This window comes from Fusarium tjaetaba (genome assembly GCF_013396195.1).
Source record: "Fusarium tjaetaba strain NRRL 66243 chromosome Unknown NRRL66243_c0000141, whole genome shotgun sequence".
Taxonomy (NCBI): Eukaryota; Fungi; Ascomycota; class Sordariomycetes; order Hypocreales; family Nectriaceae; genus Fusarium; species Fusarium tjaetaba.
In genome coordinates, this window is record NW_023501337.1 from 87,278 (window position 1) to 102,532 (window position 15,255).

At 49.7% G+C, this 15,255-nt stretch overlaps 4 protein-coding genes across 4 annotated transcripts; 2 read left to right on the forward strand and 2 right to left on the reverse strand.

The window, feature by feature from the left end:
• Positions 1-830: 830 nt before the first annotated feature.
• Positions 831-1,673, forward strand: FTJAE_7147 (URE2-nitrogen catabolite repression regulator; the record flags this gene model as incomplete). The annotated part of the gene is made up of 2 exons (XM_037353834.1): positions 831-1,207; positions 1,256-1,673. The coding sequence occupies 2 exons, from the start codon at positions 831-833 to the stop codon at positions 1,671-1,673; spliced, it is 795 nt and encodes a 264-aa protein (XP_037205752.1).
• A 937-nt stretch (positions 1,674-2,610) lies between these two features.
• On the reverse strand, positions 2,611-3,760 carry FTJAE_7148 (FBP1-fructose-1 6-bisphosphatase; the record flags this gene model as incomplete). Its single annotated transcript, XM_037353835.1, has 3 exons — positions 2,611-2,741; positions 2,797-3,578; positions 3,645-3,760. The coding sequence occupies 3 exons, from the start codon at positions 3,758-3,760 to the stop codon at positions 2,611-2,613; spliced, it is 1,029 nt and encodes a 342-aa protein (XP_037205753.1).
• Positions 3,761-5,644: 1,884 nt separating this feature from the next.
• FTJAE_7149 (peroxisomal biogenesis factor 11) lies at positions 5,645-6,409 on the forward strand (the record flags this gene model as incomplete). The annotated part of the gene is made up of 2 exons (XM_037353836.1): positions 5,645-6,186; positions 6,244-6,409. 2 exons carry the CDS (start codon positions 5,645-5,647, stop codon positions 6,407-6,409), a joined length of 708 nt encoding a protein of 235 aa, XP_037205754.1.
• A 720-nt stretch (positions 6,410-7,129) lies between these two features.
• On the reverse strand, positions 7,130-14,629 carry FTJAE_7150 (intermediate filament MDM1; the record flags this gene model as incomplete). Its single annotated transcript, XM_037353838.1, has 11 exons — positions 7,130-7,543; positions 7,601-7,697; positions 7,752-7,828; positions 8,096-8,256; positions 8,312-8,317; positions 8,375-8,618; positions 9,121-9,145; positions 9,598-13,351; positions 13,793-14,203; positions 14,251-14,435; positions 14,484-14,629. The coding sequence occupies 11 exons, from the start codon at positions 14,627-14,629 to the stop codon at positions 7,130-7,132; spliced, it is 5,520 nt and encodes a 1,839-aa protein (XP_037205755.1).
• Positions 14,630-15,255: the final 626 nt, after the last annotated feature.

Genomic DNA, 15,255 nt, shown 5'->3' on the forward strand with positions numbered 1-15,255 from the left:
TTGAGAGGATCTCATGAGAAACAACGGGCCGATCCCTTGACATTTCTTGCGTATTGCGCCATGATAATGGGGCCAATGTAAAATCGAAACGTGCGAGGCGTATTCTGTCGTTTACCGCGCGGTTGTCCCACTCATTGTGTTTTGGTGCCAATGCTTTTGTTGGTTGTTTCATGCAAGATTTGACTAGAATGACAAATAAGCTGAAAGAGAGGATGTTGGTAGGCAAGTTGAAAATGATCTGAGGGTGCATACTGCGGCTGGTTCTTGGGCCATCCGTTCAGCGCCCCCTGAGGAATTGGATGTGCCGATTACTTGCAACTCAACCACCGGAGCCAAACAAATAACAGCATGGAATCGCTTTATCATTGATGCAGGTTCTGAGCATGGCTGGACCACGAGGACATTCATTCCGCGGAAGCTGCATTAGCTGCGCTTTGAAATGCAAGCCATCGAAAAACGTCTCTGCGTTTGGGTGATTCCACATTATAGGGTAATCAAGATTACAAAGCTTCGTGGATGAGTAAACATTCCGAACGCCAGAAACTCTCTAGACAACATCGTGCAGCAAACCTAACCCATTGCGAGAGAAGAATTGTGAAACCTAAAGAGAAAATGACCAATTGATGATTTGTCGGTCCCGGAGTCACGATATTGGTAATTATACTGCAAAAATGACGTCCCTCCGACGCTCAATGACGATGCGCTCAACCACGAAACTGCCCTATATATCTCTCTCCTTTCGTTCTACTCTATCTTGTAGATCACAGCTTTCTCGAAACCACAATTACACACTCAGATCTGCTTCCATAATTCCTAAACGCAGCTACTCAATGGCTCGACCGACTGGCCTCATCGCCTCCAAGGGCATTGAGCTCCTCAGCTGGGGTACACCCAACGGCGTCAAGGCCCATATCCTTCTTGAAGAGCTCCGAGACGCATATGGATTAGACTACACCATCCAAGGCATCAACATTGGACTCAATGTTCAAAAGGAGCCTTGGTTCACTGCCATCAACCCCAATGGGCGTATCCCTGTTCTTGTTGACCATGACAACAACGATCTCGCTGTCTTTGAAGGCAATGCGATACTAAGCTATTTGACAAGAAAATATGATCCAGAGCATAAGTTATCGTTCAAGATTGACGACGATGACTATACTCGTGCTGAGTCGTGGATTGGTTGGCAGCATGGCGGAATTGGACCGATGTAAGTCATGAGCATCAACATCAAGGCGGTACACTTACACATCAGCAGGGAAGGACAGGCGTTTCATTTCCTTGGTGTCAAGCCAGAAATACCATACGCTATCCAGCGTTATGTTGGTGAGACAGAGCGTCTCTTTGGTGTCCTCGACAAGCGTCTCGCAGACCGGGACTACATCGTCGGACCCGGTAGAGGTCGCTACTCCATCGCAGATATTGCCCTGGTCGGCTGGACAGACCGTCTGCCAGGCACATCAATTTCGTTTGATCAGTTCCCGAATGTTAAAGCATGGCTTTCTCGTATACTTGAGCGGCCTGCTGTGAAGCGGGGCTTGTTACTCCCGAGTGGTAAAGACAAGCCGACTGGATTGGATCCTGTGGATGAAGAGACGAGGAGAAAACGTGCAGAGCTTAAGGAGGTTGTTGACAAGGCTAAGGAGCAGTTTGGGTACAAGTATTCATCGCCTTAGCTGGTGATCATCCTCAGGTTGTGGAAGGGAAGCTTTTGCATTTCGGGAGTAAGGCATCCGAGGGCATAGAGAAAATAATATTAAATTTTGAATGTAGTATCCCAGCTGCCTAAAATTGAAGCACCTTATTCCTTTATGAACTGGAATACCCGGATATTGGATACTAGACGCAATGACCACAAACGACTGCAAAGGCACAAGGCTCACCCCGTCAGACAGCGAGTCCCTGAAGTCGAAGTTAAATCCTACAGCTAACTCATATTCTTTATAATGACTATCTTTCAACATCTCCAAAGAGGACTCTCATTGTGTCATTCAACTTGCTGCTTCGCCTGTTGAGCGAATGTAGAATGTCAACGATCAAGGAAAACTATGCGGGTTGGTAGGTAATCAGTTCATAAGAATGAGAATACAGAGAGACCTCAAGCTACACTAAGAGCAATCGTTGCAAACATTTTAGCCACACGGCCTATTGAGTACCGAGCAATAAGTCCCCAGTTCCTCAGGCATACCGGTGTCGGAGTAATTATACAGCCTAGAGCCATACGTTGTGGAGAGGAGTAGCTCAAGCTCTACATGGTTGATGTGCTTGAATTTAGTTGTCGAGAGACGAATATTGACCAAGAAACTCTATACCAACCAGAGTGAACAAAAGCTTGATAAGGCAACAATTTTTACCATAGAGGCAGACTAAAGAAGGCGTTGCATCTCGTTCTAATGGAACAGTCGAGGTGGCGTGACGTCCCCAGTTAAACCGCCTTCATGATGGCTCACGATCATGACTTCTCATCATGACGACACTCTGCATGACGCTCAGAAAAATGGAAGATATGATAAATTCATCATTAAAATGCTCATTCACTCATGAGGTTCGCTTTTTGATATTTAACTGATTTCATGATCCCATGCCAAAGCGCCATTCTCTTTGATTTCCCTCTCAGCTGTGGAACTTCTTCACCTTCTCGACCTCGTCGTAGCTACCCATGAAGATACCAGCCCTGTCGTGGATGTGCTCGGGCACCACCTCGAGCATACGGTTCATCTTGCTGTCGACAGCTTGACCACCAGCTAAGCATAGTTAGTTAGTAAAGTGTTGATCACTAAGAAAAATCAATTGACGTACCATTCTCAAAGATGAGAGCCATGGGCGCGCACTCGTACAGGATACGGAGCTTGCCCTTGGGGCTCTTCTTGTCGGCGGGGTAAGCAAAGATACCTCCGTAGAGCAGAGTTCGGTAAGCATCGGCAACCATGGAACCGATGTATCGCGCGCTGTAGGGCTTGCCGTCGTCTTGGGCTTGCTTTAGAGAGTTGAAGTAGTTGATGGTCTTGTCCTCCCAGTACAGAGAGTTACCCTCGTTGGCGGAGTAGATGGCGCGCGACTTGGGGAGGCGCATGTCGGGGTGAGACAGAATGAACTCGCCAACACCGTTGTCGAGAGTGAAACCGTTGACGGTTCCACCGCGCATAGTGATGACAAGCTGGGCAGAGGCGCCGTACATGGTGAAACCGGCGGCGAGCAGCTCAGTACCGGGCTTCAGGATATCCTCCTTGACACCCTTGGAGCCCTCGGGGAGCTTGTGAATAGCGAAAATGGTACCGACTGAGACACCGGCGTCCAAGTTGGAAGATCCGTCAATGGGATCGCAAGCGACGGCGTAGTGAGCGTCATGAGCATCCTTGAAGTAGATGATCTCGTCCTCCTCCTCAGAGACGAGGAGCGCACACTTGCCTGATGAGCGCATGGCCTCGATGAAGAGGTCATTGGAGATGACATCGAGCTTCTTCTGGTCGTCGCCGGTGATGTTGGAAGAACCAGCCAGACCGGTGAGGTTGACTAGGGTAGCGCGTCGAATGTAGTAGGCAATTGACTTGAAGGAGAACTGGAGAGCGTGACACAATAGACTGAGATTGGGTTCCGTTGTTAGCCGGGCATCATGAAGTTGAGGTCACAAGGGACGGACGACGTACGTGAAGTCACCAGTGGCCTCTGGGTGCTTGGCCTGCTCCTCAGTGAGGAAGCGGGTGAGGGTAACAATGTTAGTGTTAACCTTTTCGGTTTCTTGTCCGCTGTTTGTAGTAGCCATTGTGAATTTGTGTTTTGTGAGGGGAGGATAGGTATGAAAGGAGGAGAAAGTTGGTTGAGATCGCCGTCGGGAGGGGCAGTTGGAGAAGCGGCTTTGGGTTGACTTAGACCGGGAGAAGGTTTAAGCCGGCAGAGACAAGAAGTATGATGGGAATAGTATGAGGGTATCGTGAGAGAGAAGGATGAAAGAAGAAGAGAGAGAGAGGAAGAAAAGGAAGAGGCACGCGACGAATATTGGGGAAACGGGACCAGTTATGTAAAGGAATACAGTTTCTATGTAGGTACCGTACGTTGACTACGGATACCGCGTCCGTCCGTGTCTTGACGACAATTGACGGATATGACGATCAATGATATCCATTCATACTTTCATTAACCGACTGGGGTTATCAACGGGCCCATCCGCGAGAGACTTGTCTCTACGTCCTCTCAGAGTCTCGGTCATGTTGTTGCGGGTTAAGTAACTAAGACCCAACCATGATACGTAAAAAGCTCCATTGGGGGCGCATCATATCGGAATGTCATGGGCCATCGTGACCTTTGATAGCGGGCTCCCGAAGGGAACTGGTGCTTTTGCCGGCCAGCGGAAGCGGCTCAAGAGGATTTCCCGGGGTCTCCAACTCCGACTTCTTCCCCCACAATATTACAAGTGGTCGAATTTGGAGGTAAGGTACAGTAGACTTCGGGGGTTGTTCCCCGAGCAGCATCACGATTCCTGTCGTCACAGCCACTGAGAGACCCTCTATTTCCAGGCCTTGCCACGCTGTTCCTGTCCCGGTGGGGGTGGCTCGCTCATATTGACGTTTAAGCGGGGGTTTTGAACATCGACGTCTCCAAAGATCTTCAGTAGAAACACCGAGTGATATGCTCATTGTGGGTTTGGGGGGGAGATTTTATGAGGATGGAAAATTGGGATCTCAAATTGGGATCTCAGATGCCTTATCTCATTCCTTGTTCATTCCTTGATTTGGGGTTATGAGGCAATTGATTGAGTGAGCTGCGAGTGAGTGAGTCTCGACTCGACTTATATCATGCATCCATGTCCCCGTAACTTAACCTAGACTCCTTCGTCTCTGACGGAAGACCGGAGTCGGATCAAAGGTTATCCGGTCAGCCGGGAGCTTCCACACTCTGCCTTTCTCTCTCTCTCTCTATCAGCTGTCAGCCAGTTCAGCTGTAACTCTCAAGGTTAGAGAGTGAGTCCAATCTCTTACGGAAAGTCCCCGAGGTTGAAATGCATTGCCAGAATTGGCGCCAAGCTACCCCGAAGTCTGGTATTCTCCTGATGAAGCCTCGGACATGTGCCGGCTGTCGACCTCAACTTTGGATGCTCCCTTTGTCTGTGATGGAGGTTGACAAAGTTGGCAGGGTCGTCATCCCTTTAATACTGAGCAATGACTGAATGGATAGAACACCGATGCCACAGTATAAACTATCGAATTTCCAACATAAACGGCAATTATTCCCATGCCCAAAAAGGCAATTCTTTTGCAGGAGATCTCCTTGACCTTATCCCTCCCTAACTTAACTTATCTCTCTTCTCTCTTCCCTTGAACTATCCCGCTCTCGTGAGCGGCGGACCTCGGCATCTCGGTCAAGTCTCCGTCTCCACGTTCAATCTCTCTCTCTCTCTTTCGACTTGACTTGCGTTACCTTACTCCAGACTCTTTGACTCCATTCGCGTTACTTACCTTACCTTTCCCCAGCTTTTTCTTACCCGTTCCTGGTAAAAACTTAACTTAACTTTTGCATCTCCATCTCCATCTTCCTCTTTCCCATCAGTAATTGCGGGTTTCTTACTGGTGAATCGTAATTCTCGTATATTCCAACTGTCGCATACTATCAATACTCTCTCTGTCCACATATTCTCGATACCATCGCCATCATGGTCGCTGATGCTCTCGTCTACCACCCCACGGTAGCGCACTACCTGCGCTACATGGCCACAACCCTCGGTCGCGACAAGCTCATGCGAGTTCTTCAGTACTTCGCCCGCTTCTACGCCTGGTATCTCCTCCGCACAAACGCAACCCCCGACAAGGTCGCCCCTTGGAACACCCTCAAGAAGCAGTTCGGCCTGTTCCGAAAGGTCTTCCGAGCCGGAAAGTTCGTCGAGCACTACAAGGCCGCTGCCACAGCTTCCGACTCCAAGTCCCTCGACCCCGTCCTCAAGTACACCCAGGTCGGTCGCCAGCTGGGCTATGCTGGTTACCTCACCTGCGATGCTCTCACCATCCCTGATGCTGCCGGTATCAGGAAGTGGCAGCATGCCAAGCGCCTTCAGCAGGAGGCTTATAGATCCTGGGCTATTGGTATCGCCTTTAGCATCATTGGTCAGCTGTACACTCTGCGACAGCTGAGCGTGCGCGCATCAAAGGTTGATCTCAAGGAGGGTGAGGGTGTTGTCGAGAGCAAGACCATCTCCATGTAAGTTTCACATGCGCTCATTTGCCTTCCTATCATTAGTACTAACATATACCTTAGTGAGCGCGCTGCCGCCAAGAAGCAACTCCTCTGCGATCTTTGCGATATCCTCGTTCCCGTCTCCGGTCTCGGATGGGTATCCTTCCTCGATGACGGCATCGTTGGTCTTACTGGTACCTTGAGCAGTGTCATCGGTGTCTACACCCAATGGAAGAAGACTGCTTAATCTTGAACACAAACCAAATCCCAACAATACCCGATACCATATTTATACACCCTTCGTAATTCCTTATAAAGCGCGTCAAACTGTTCTCTGTTCGGTCCGGCATCTTTCTTTTTGTACTATACGGGGGCGACACGGTTGGGTTGTTGTCCAAAGTAAATCACGAGTCTCAGATTCACTCGTTGTGCAGTAATGCCATGTCAACTTGAACAATACAAAACAAAAGTTGGATTATTTTGACCCTTTTCTGTGATAAAAGCAAAAACTACCTAGCAAATAACGACTCTTACCGAGTGGTCCCAAAATCTTCCTCCAGGTTATATATAGTATAAGACAAAATAAAAGCAAATAAGCAAACCCTCACCCACGACGGCTTCCTCATAGTCATACACTATAGTTCATATTACCCAAGACATTCATGTCGTGTGCGCCCGTGGCTTTTCCCGGTTCCCGTCAACCCTCGTCAAGTCTTCCAACCCCTACACCTGACGCCATCCTAATGTCCCTCATACTTGGGTTTGCTCGTTGAGAATATCACCAGTCGGTCGTCAATCATTGTTGCGCATATCTGCCTGTCGATCGTTTCAATCTTGTCCTTCCTACCTCATGACTGGTCGTCAAAGTTTCACGCCATTTAGCGCATTCGGTTGAGAGTAGATCTAACACCGTCGGTCAAGGACAGTCCCGCCAAGCAAGCGCCCAAAGCGGTAATGGGATATGGATTTACCAGTAGCGTCCACCACGATCATAGTCTCGGGGATAACCACCATCTCGTGGGTATCCGCCCTCTCGTGGAGGGAAGTCTCGAGGGGGTCGGTCATAGGGAGGTCGCCCATTAGCATAGGGATCGGGCGGAGGAGGGTAGTCGCGCCGATAGGGGTCATCGTAGCGGCCGCGAGGGGGAGGGGGAGGATAGTCCTCCATAGGACGGCGAGGAGGAGATCGATACCGGGCGCGATCATCATAGTAATCGCGACGAGGACTACGATCCCGGTAGCCGTAACCACCACCACCACCGCGGGGACTGTATCCGCGGGGAGGGCCGCGCCGATCGTAGTCGTCCACGGGAGGAGGATAAGGTCGACGTCCTGGGGAGCGGGATCTACCACGCTCGCGAGGAGGCATGTCCGGCTGAGTCTAGAAGGTTATGTCAGACTCGAGTTCTTACAAAGAGAGGGGGCTTCCTTGTCATACGTCAGCAACGCATTGGACTCGCTGGCCCTTGAATTCTCGCCCGTCGAGCTTCTCAACAGCCGTTCTAAGGTCTGCTGCAGTCTCGAATTCGACGAAACTGGTCCACGTTAGCCTCCAAGATAGATAGTACAGTGCGCAAGCAGCCACTCACCCTCGGCCGTTCGAGTCGCGACCAGTTTCAGAATAGACAACGTCCAAGCTAGACTGACGCGCAAAGTCTTTGAGATCCTATTTCCAGAATCCACGTAAGTTGCTGTCCAGGAAGGGTAACGCCGGAAGTCCATGTAATCCACAAAATGATAGTGCAGTTCGCCAAGTCAACAACCAGGAAGCAAAACCGGGAGAGGGGGTGGAGGGGTCCGTGGAAGTTGTCCCCTAAACCTAGTCCCGGTATAGTACCAATGGGTCGAAGCCAGAAAAACCAGAGATGCGCGCAAATCACAAGGGGAGGGTCCAGGAAATCCAGCGATGAGCAACGGGGAGGATTGAACAGACCTGCCAAGAGGTATCGTTTGGAAGTCCCGTAATCTGCATTCGATGAGGGGTTCGACGAGGCCGTGGCGCGGTGCGCTCATGGTTGCCAAAACCGCCCTCGCGATGCCGGGAACCGCGGGCGAACTGGACAGTGAGTCGTTCTCCCATGAAATCAGAGCCATCTTTCGAAGTCGCACGTTAGCCAGGGAGGAGGGGAGGAGTCTGGTGGTGACATACGGAAGGCTAGACGGATCATTAGCAAGCGCGTCGCATTAAAAAAGGTGAGGGGGGATAACTAACCCGGTACAACATCACGGGCATCCATGGGGTCCTTGTACTCGATGAAACCGAAGCCATTCATGAGCTTAACCTCGGTGATTTCTCCGGTACCGTGAGTCGCGAAGTGAGCCTCGACATCGGATTTGGTAGCTGTTGGGCAGCAGGTCAGTGGTTTGACTGAGAGCGTCAGGGCGATGAATCCGGACCATTGCGAGGGAGGTTTCCCAAGTACAGCCGGGTGGCTGATACCTCCGTCATGTTGCCGCTGGGAGGAGTGTCGTGTCGTCGGGTCAAGCAAGAGGGGGATCCAGATGGAGAGAGGAACAGAGCAGAAAGTCGAATATGGATCAAAGCCAGGGAGATTCCAGATTAAATGTCCAGGGCCAGTCACGCGATGGGACCAACAAAAGAGCCAGAGTCAAAACGCGGGGTTTTGGGAAGGTGGCGGTTTTTGGACGAGGATTGACTTTGATGATGATGATGATACGAAAAGCGACGCTGAGTTTGGTGGAGAGGAGAATGGAAAGAGAACATGGGCGCAAGGCAAGCTTGCCTTAGTTACTAAGGCATGGGTAGGACTCGCCTAAAACGCGACGAAAAGGCTGGGGCCAGAAGGCGGCAGAACACGGCAGAATGGCCAGATCGAGAAGGTGCCCCGGATCCCGCTATCTCGGGCGCTGAAGCTGCTTCGCTAGCGTCACATGCGAACGCTTTCGCCTGCATTAAAGCCTACATAACTAATGGAACACAACGTTACTGCAACTCACATGTAAAATACGATCCAATCGTGACCTGATCACCTCGTATAAGAATCTTTCATTGTCATTGTCATTACTATTACTTCATGGCCATCTATCAACAGCAAATTATACATGGAGTAGACATCTATAACAATACCTAAGCAGTCCCCCTCCAAAAAAGAGTCTTCTTCATTACGAAACCATAAGTCATTCATGTTGCCCAATCCCGCATCATCGTCATCCATTCATCGTCGTATCAGCCCAACTTGACTCCCTTGTCAGTGACGCCCAACGCCTCGCTGTGCTGTGCTGTGCTGTGCTTTGTCCCGTATCATGTGCATGTGCTTTGTGAAGAAGAATAACAAGATCTTTTTTCCATAGCCCTACCCTTCTTCGAAAAGGACCGAGATAATTTCATCAATCATAGTAAATACGAGGTGTGCACTATAGGTAGATGGGTTAGTTTAGCTCATACACAAGTCGGCGACGAAATTAAAGACTTACTTCAACCTCGAGTTGTTCAACGTCGCAAATATACGACGGCTGGCTGTCTGAGCGTTGACTCTTCCAACAACACTACCTGCGAGATCTGGCACCAATGTGGCCAGCATCAAGCTCGCCTCAGTCCGCGTCTTCTTCTTTTCGGCAGCTGTTCGTGGTTTGCGATCTCGTTGAAACTCGCCTCCAGGCCATAGACTATCTTGCACCAACCCAATATATTTGAGAATGTTTTCGTCTTGAACAAGCATCTTGACATTGTCTCGCACTTTTCTTTCAATCGTACCACCAAGAAGTTGTTGCAGAACAACTACTACCGCTCTCCCACGGAGCCAATTGTTTCCCTTGTTGAGCTCAAAAATCTCAAGAAAGATGTCGCAAATCGGTTTGATGAACGGTTCAAGTTCCTTATTCTCAAATGCATTCAGCTCTGCCTCAGCTTCAGCGGCTGGAAACGTATCTTCGTTCACATTGAGAGGAACCGCGTTGAGCTGGTTAGTAGCCGCTGCAATGAGGTTCTGGCCAGCTTCAGATATCTGGTCCAGTACAGGAATATTTCCAAGTATGTCATCCATTCCATCCGCAACAGAGTCGTACAAACGAGTCATCATGTCCTTCTTGTCTTGGTGATCCAAGATATCTTGCCCTTGGGTGATTACACTCTGTGAAAGGAAGGCTCTGAGTTCTCGGCTGCGGCAAACTTCTGGTAAAAGAAGTAGGTCTTTTAGATACTGCTCCAGGGCAGTCCGTCGTTTGCGTAGAAACTCGCTCTGGAATTTCATCACCATTCGCCGCCGAGGAAAGTCAAGATTTCGAACTGAAGGGTATCGGGACCGCAGCTTTTGGTGAAGCTCGTGGAACTCGCTGTATCGCCGCGAAATTACCCATGAAGCTGCAGGCATCTGCTCTCCAGCATTTCTCTGGACTTCAATAACATAGAGTGCAAACTCTCGACCATCCTCTTCTCTCCCCACTTGGATAGACTTAATTTTGATGGTTGAGCGGCCGTAGAGACTGTTGTCGCTCTCCTGGATCACGTACTGCTGCCGTTGGAGCTCCTTGCGCCTGATCTCCCTGTGTAGAGACGCTTTGGACTTCCTAAGAATGCGCAGCTCGGCAGTATTGTTTGTCAACTCTGCCTTTCGCGTCAACGATTCCACAACCGCTTCCTGCGCCACCAAGCGATCGATGTCGTTTGAGAGAGCAGTGATGGCTTCTGCCAATCCAAGGTCTCCAGGTGCTGCTTCATGCACTTCATCCTCGTCATCAGGCGGTGGCCCGTCATCCGGATCACCGTCGTCAGGGAGATCTTTGTTGTTATCGCCAAACAGATCGTCGTCCACGAAAACACCGATTCGTGAAGCCGCACTGACGAGACCAAGCGACGAAAGGCTCGGTTTGTCGCCTTCCTTGTTCGCCATAGCAGGTCGAATACCCATATCCAGAGAGCCACGATGAGAGTCGTTGTCATTGCCTGAGAAGAGACTTGATGCATTATCATCAATGCCTCCAATACTACTGCCGCCGGGGCCGCCGAAAAGGGAGGCACGGAGAGCTTCAGCAGTTTGAGGACGATCATCCTCCATGATATCGGTAAAGGCCTGTTCTACTGCCTTAACAACTTGGGTATCTGGAAGTTGCTGGCTATTCGTCTCTGGATCTAGACTCTGGACAGAATCTCCTAGTCCATCAGTATCGATGTCATCGTCATCGAATAGAGGATTCAAAGAGCCTTCGTCTAACGAGCGCCTGGCTCGATGCCCATGCCCATTACCATTAGATGTCAAAGATTTAAGATCCGATGCGGATCCCGTGCGTTTCCCAGCATTGGATAATTGGGGCGTCAGTCGCGATACCGGTCTTGGCTTTGCTGGCAAAGTCTTGCTCGCACGGTTGGTTGTCGATGCCTGTGTCTGCGCCTGCGCCTGTATTTGTACTTCTGGCTGTGGTGTCGATCTGAGAGTCTGAATATTGGCTGCCTCTTCAGCTGCAAGACATTTGTAAAATAGATCCGACTTCTTGAAACTCTGAAAGAAGCGTGACCGCATTTCCTCAAGGACGGCGCTCTGGGCCTTCAAGATAGCTCGCCTCGCTCTATAGTATTGTAAGGGGGTGGCTGACTTTCCTGCCTTGATGAAGTCCTTGACTTCATTCCTCGAATGATCCGGGACCTTTAACTCTGGCCTCGAGAGATAGGCCTGGTTAATTTGTTGTAAATCCTGGCGGTCGGCATCTGTCCACATTGGCAGGGTCGATGGCAGTTCGTCATCTGGGCCATCATCTTCTAGAGGGTTTCGAAATCCGTCAACAACAAGCCAGAACTGCACTAAAGGCATGAGATTTTGCCGATCCATATATTCCATAAAGTAAGAAAGCGCTGAAGAATCTCGCAGAATATCTACCAGTGGCGCACTCTCTAGCTTGGACTGTGAAGAAGTCGATGGTAAAGGCAAAGGACCAGGTGGACGACGCTCGCCACCTGCAGCAAGATGATTAACCCGTTGGTCCAGCAGCCTCTTTCCCATCTCCAATCGACGAAGGTAGACCTGGTCTTGATTGTCTTCGAGAGAATCCCGCTTCAGTTGACTAGCGACTTCGCTACGAAAACGACGTGCATCTGATAGGTTATTGACCTTGCGAATAGCACGGATAAACTTCTCGAACTTGCGCTCACTGTCTCCAGGGGCAACTCTAGGCATGGAAGCTAACTTGCTGGCTTTGGGTGTCGAAGGAGCATGCTGGTCCAAAGCTGCCCGGAGCTTTCGCACGGTTGATCGATCCTGGAGCATTGAGCGGCCCAGATTCTCCATCAACTGATTCCAAGTGTCTGGTTCGGAGAGAAGTTGGATGACAGGAAACAGAACGGCGCACGCGACGATCTCGCGAATAATAATCGATACAGCTCGACTGGACAACATGTTCTCAGGTAGTACTTTGGGCACAATCTTTGCGACAAGAGACCTGAGATAGTCCTGCTGGACCATCTTGGTGTCGGGAAACGACAAAGAAGCAGCTGGATGTAGGCGTCCATCGCGAAATTTTGAGGCAATAGCTAGGTCCAGCTCTTCAGATTCAGTAACAGAACGGTTAAGTTTCTTTCCTCGTACTGATTTCTCTGCTTCGTAGAAGTCTCGAAAGTGGGCGGTGAGGAGAGGAACAAGACGGCTAGTGACGAGCTCCGCCAGGTCCTTATGACGAAGGAAATCAGTCAAGCTCAGCAACGCCTGCCGCACCGCATGATCGACCTGGTTCGTAAAGGACGGGTTGCGACTAATATTTGAGTACCAGCTATTCACAAAGTCCCGGGTTATAAGACCAAGCAAGTGGTCGATAGCTTCGGAAACGCGGGGTGATTCGGGGTCTATTGGAGTCGGAGTATATGATTGTCGCTGGCGCAGTGCCTGCACCTCTAATCGCCATGCCTTCCTATCTAGAAACGTAACGCCATGTGGTTGTAGTATTCGATCGCTTGGCCGTCGTGATACGAGAAAGAGACCGGCGAAGAGGGCGACGAGAGTAACAAGGGAGCCAGCAACAAAGGCATGACCTGCCCAGCGGAGGACAGGTGACCAGCTCGCAGCGAAGCCCCAGGCTATGAAGGCGGCAAGTCCAGCAACAATGACATCTCTACGCTTGAGGGCCATCACCAGGATGTTGACCTCAGAGCCACATTCTTGAACGAAGATGGATTGGATGTAAGTGGTGAAGTTGGCGGTGCTGGTGCTAGGTAGTGGAGGTGCCGTTAGGTTAGGTGATGTGGCTGTCGATTAGTTACAGTGGATGCTGTCATTTTGATGGACCCCTGTCAAAATAAGGTGCCCGCCCAAGTCTGCGGGACAAGGACCCCATGCCAGCACCCGCCAGAGACGAGTGATTGCCTGCAGGTACAAATAATCTCATACTGAGTATCAAAGTGTCTCAATGCTATGGTCTTGCATTTTTCTCAGTACGCCGACACGGTCTTTCTTGTGAACTTGCCAGCAGAATAGCACAGGTTCATTGGTTGAATTGGAGCTCAACGCTGCATAAATTATGACCATATCACAAGGTTGTTCGCAGGAGTGTTTCAATGCATATTTAAAGCATCTTGTGAAACGATAAAGCATCAAGTTGTCATTGACCTCCAACTACCACGGAGGATCCTCTAGCCTCCGGAACAACGCTACAAACTTCTGTCCGTTATTTCTCGTAACTTTCTTACTCTCCTCAGTCTCAGTCGACATGACCTGAACGCATTCATCCGCCTCTTCTTCCTCTTTTGAGATCCGCTCAAAAGCAGGATGAGCCTCAAGATGATGAACCATCCACAAGTGCAAATCCTCGACATCGGTGATGGTATACACAATACCGCCTGGTCGTAGTGCATAAGCGTATTCAGAATTCAACGTTGTCGATACAATTCTGGCTTTGTGCTTCCTGGCCTTGAAGTGAGGGTCGGGAAAGCAGATGAAGATCTTGGATAGTTGAGCCTTCTTGAAGAAATTGGGGAGAAACTTCATAGTGTTTGCTCGGATGCAGCCCACGTTCTGATACATGTTGTCTGAGTTTTGTGATCGCAATGCTTTTATACGTTCTTGAACGTAGCCTGCTACTTGTGTTCGGATTTCCAGGCCTGGGTACATTAGACATATCTATTTGACGGTATTTTACTTCACTTACCGAGTGTGAGAGTGTCAGGTAGCTTGGGCGCGAGAGCAACGAGAAGACCTCCAAAACCGCAGCCAATATCGACAATTTCCACATCTTTTGTCAGTTTAGGAGGCTTTGAGGAATCCTCTGGTGTTCCCTCCTGGACGTAGTGTGGAAAATATGGAGACCAATCCATGTCATCTGGAGATTTAGGACTAGAGCAAGTTAGAAATAATGTAATTGATATGAGGCAGAGCACGTACTATTCTAGCATATGATCGGAGAAAGGATTTGCGTGCGCTCTTTGGCGATAGAACTTTTTGCGAGGTAGTTGAGTGACTCCATCTTTCGTCCTCTTTGCGCGATCATTCTCGCGCGCTCTCTGTTTACTTGTGAGCTCTGTTGTCATAACGGCCGTTGATGCTATTCAGTTGGTGCTTGTTAATTTCTGGTGATAATTTGTGAAGTTGATGCGAATGAAGCTTTGCAGAAGGCAGAATGATCCATACTCGGCAGGCGGTGTGAGGAGCTGAGCATTGGCCTTGCACATGCCAATTAAGTGACGGAAATAAACCCTGTTCGTTGGACATTGGGTCATGGAGCTTCGACCTCCATCCCTGAAGGCAGCCTCGGAATCTGTGATTTTACCATCCACAACATCACACGTTTCCAAGTCATGAGCTTTTTTACTTCAAAGCAAGCTGTAGCGCTACCCAGATTGCCTCAGATGTCCTCCGACGCATCATACTCCTTCTTTGGTCCTCTAATGACCGAGTACTCCTCTATGGTTAACCTGATCTCTCTTGTCTGTGTAAGTGATGATCGACCGAGTTTCCCCTGGGCTTGTGACTGATTTACGGATAGCTCGGCCTTGGTCTTATGCTATTCATACCTGTTCTTCTTCTAGTGATCTTTGACCTCTTCCTTTGGATGTGGAGGAATATCAGTAATACGAACCCACCTTCGACTGTCGATTCCGAACCCGACAGCGTTGTCACTACGAACCCACATGCTGCTGCAATAGCAACAGGAATA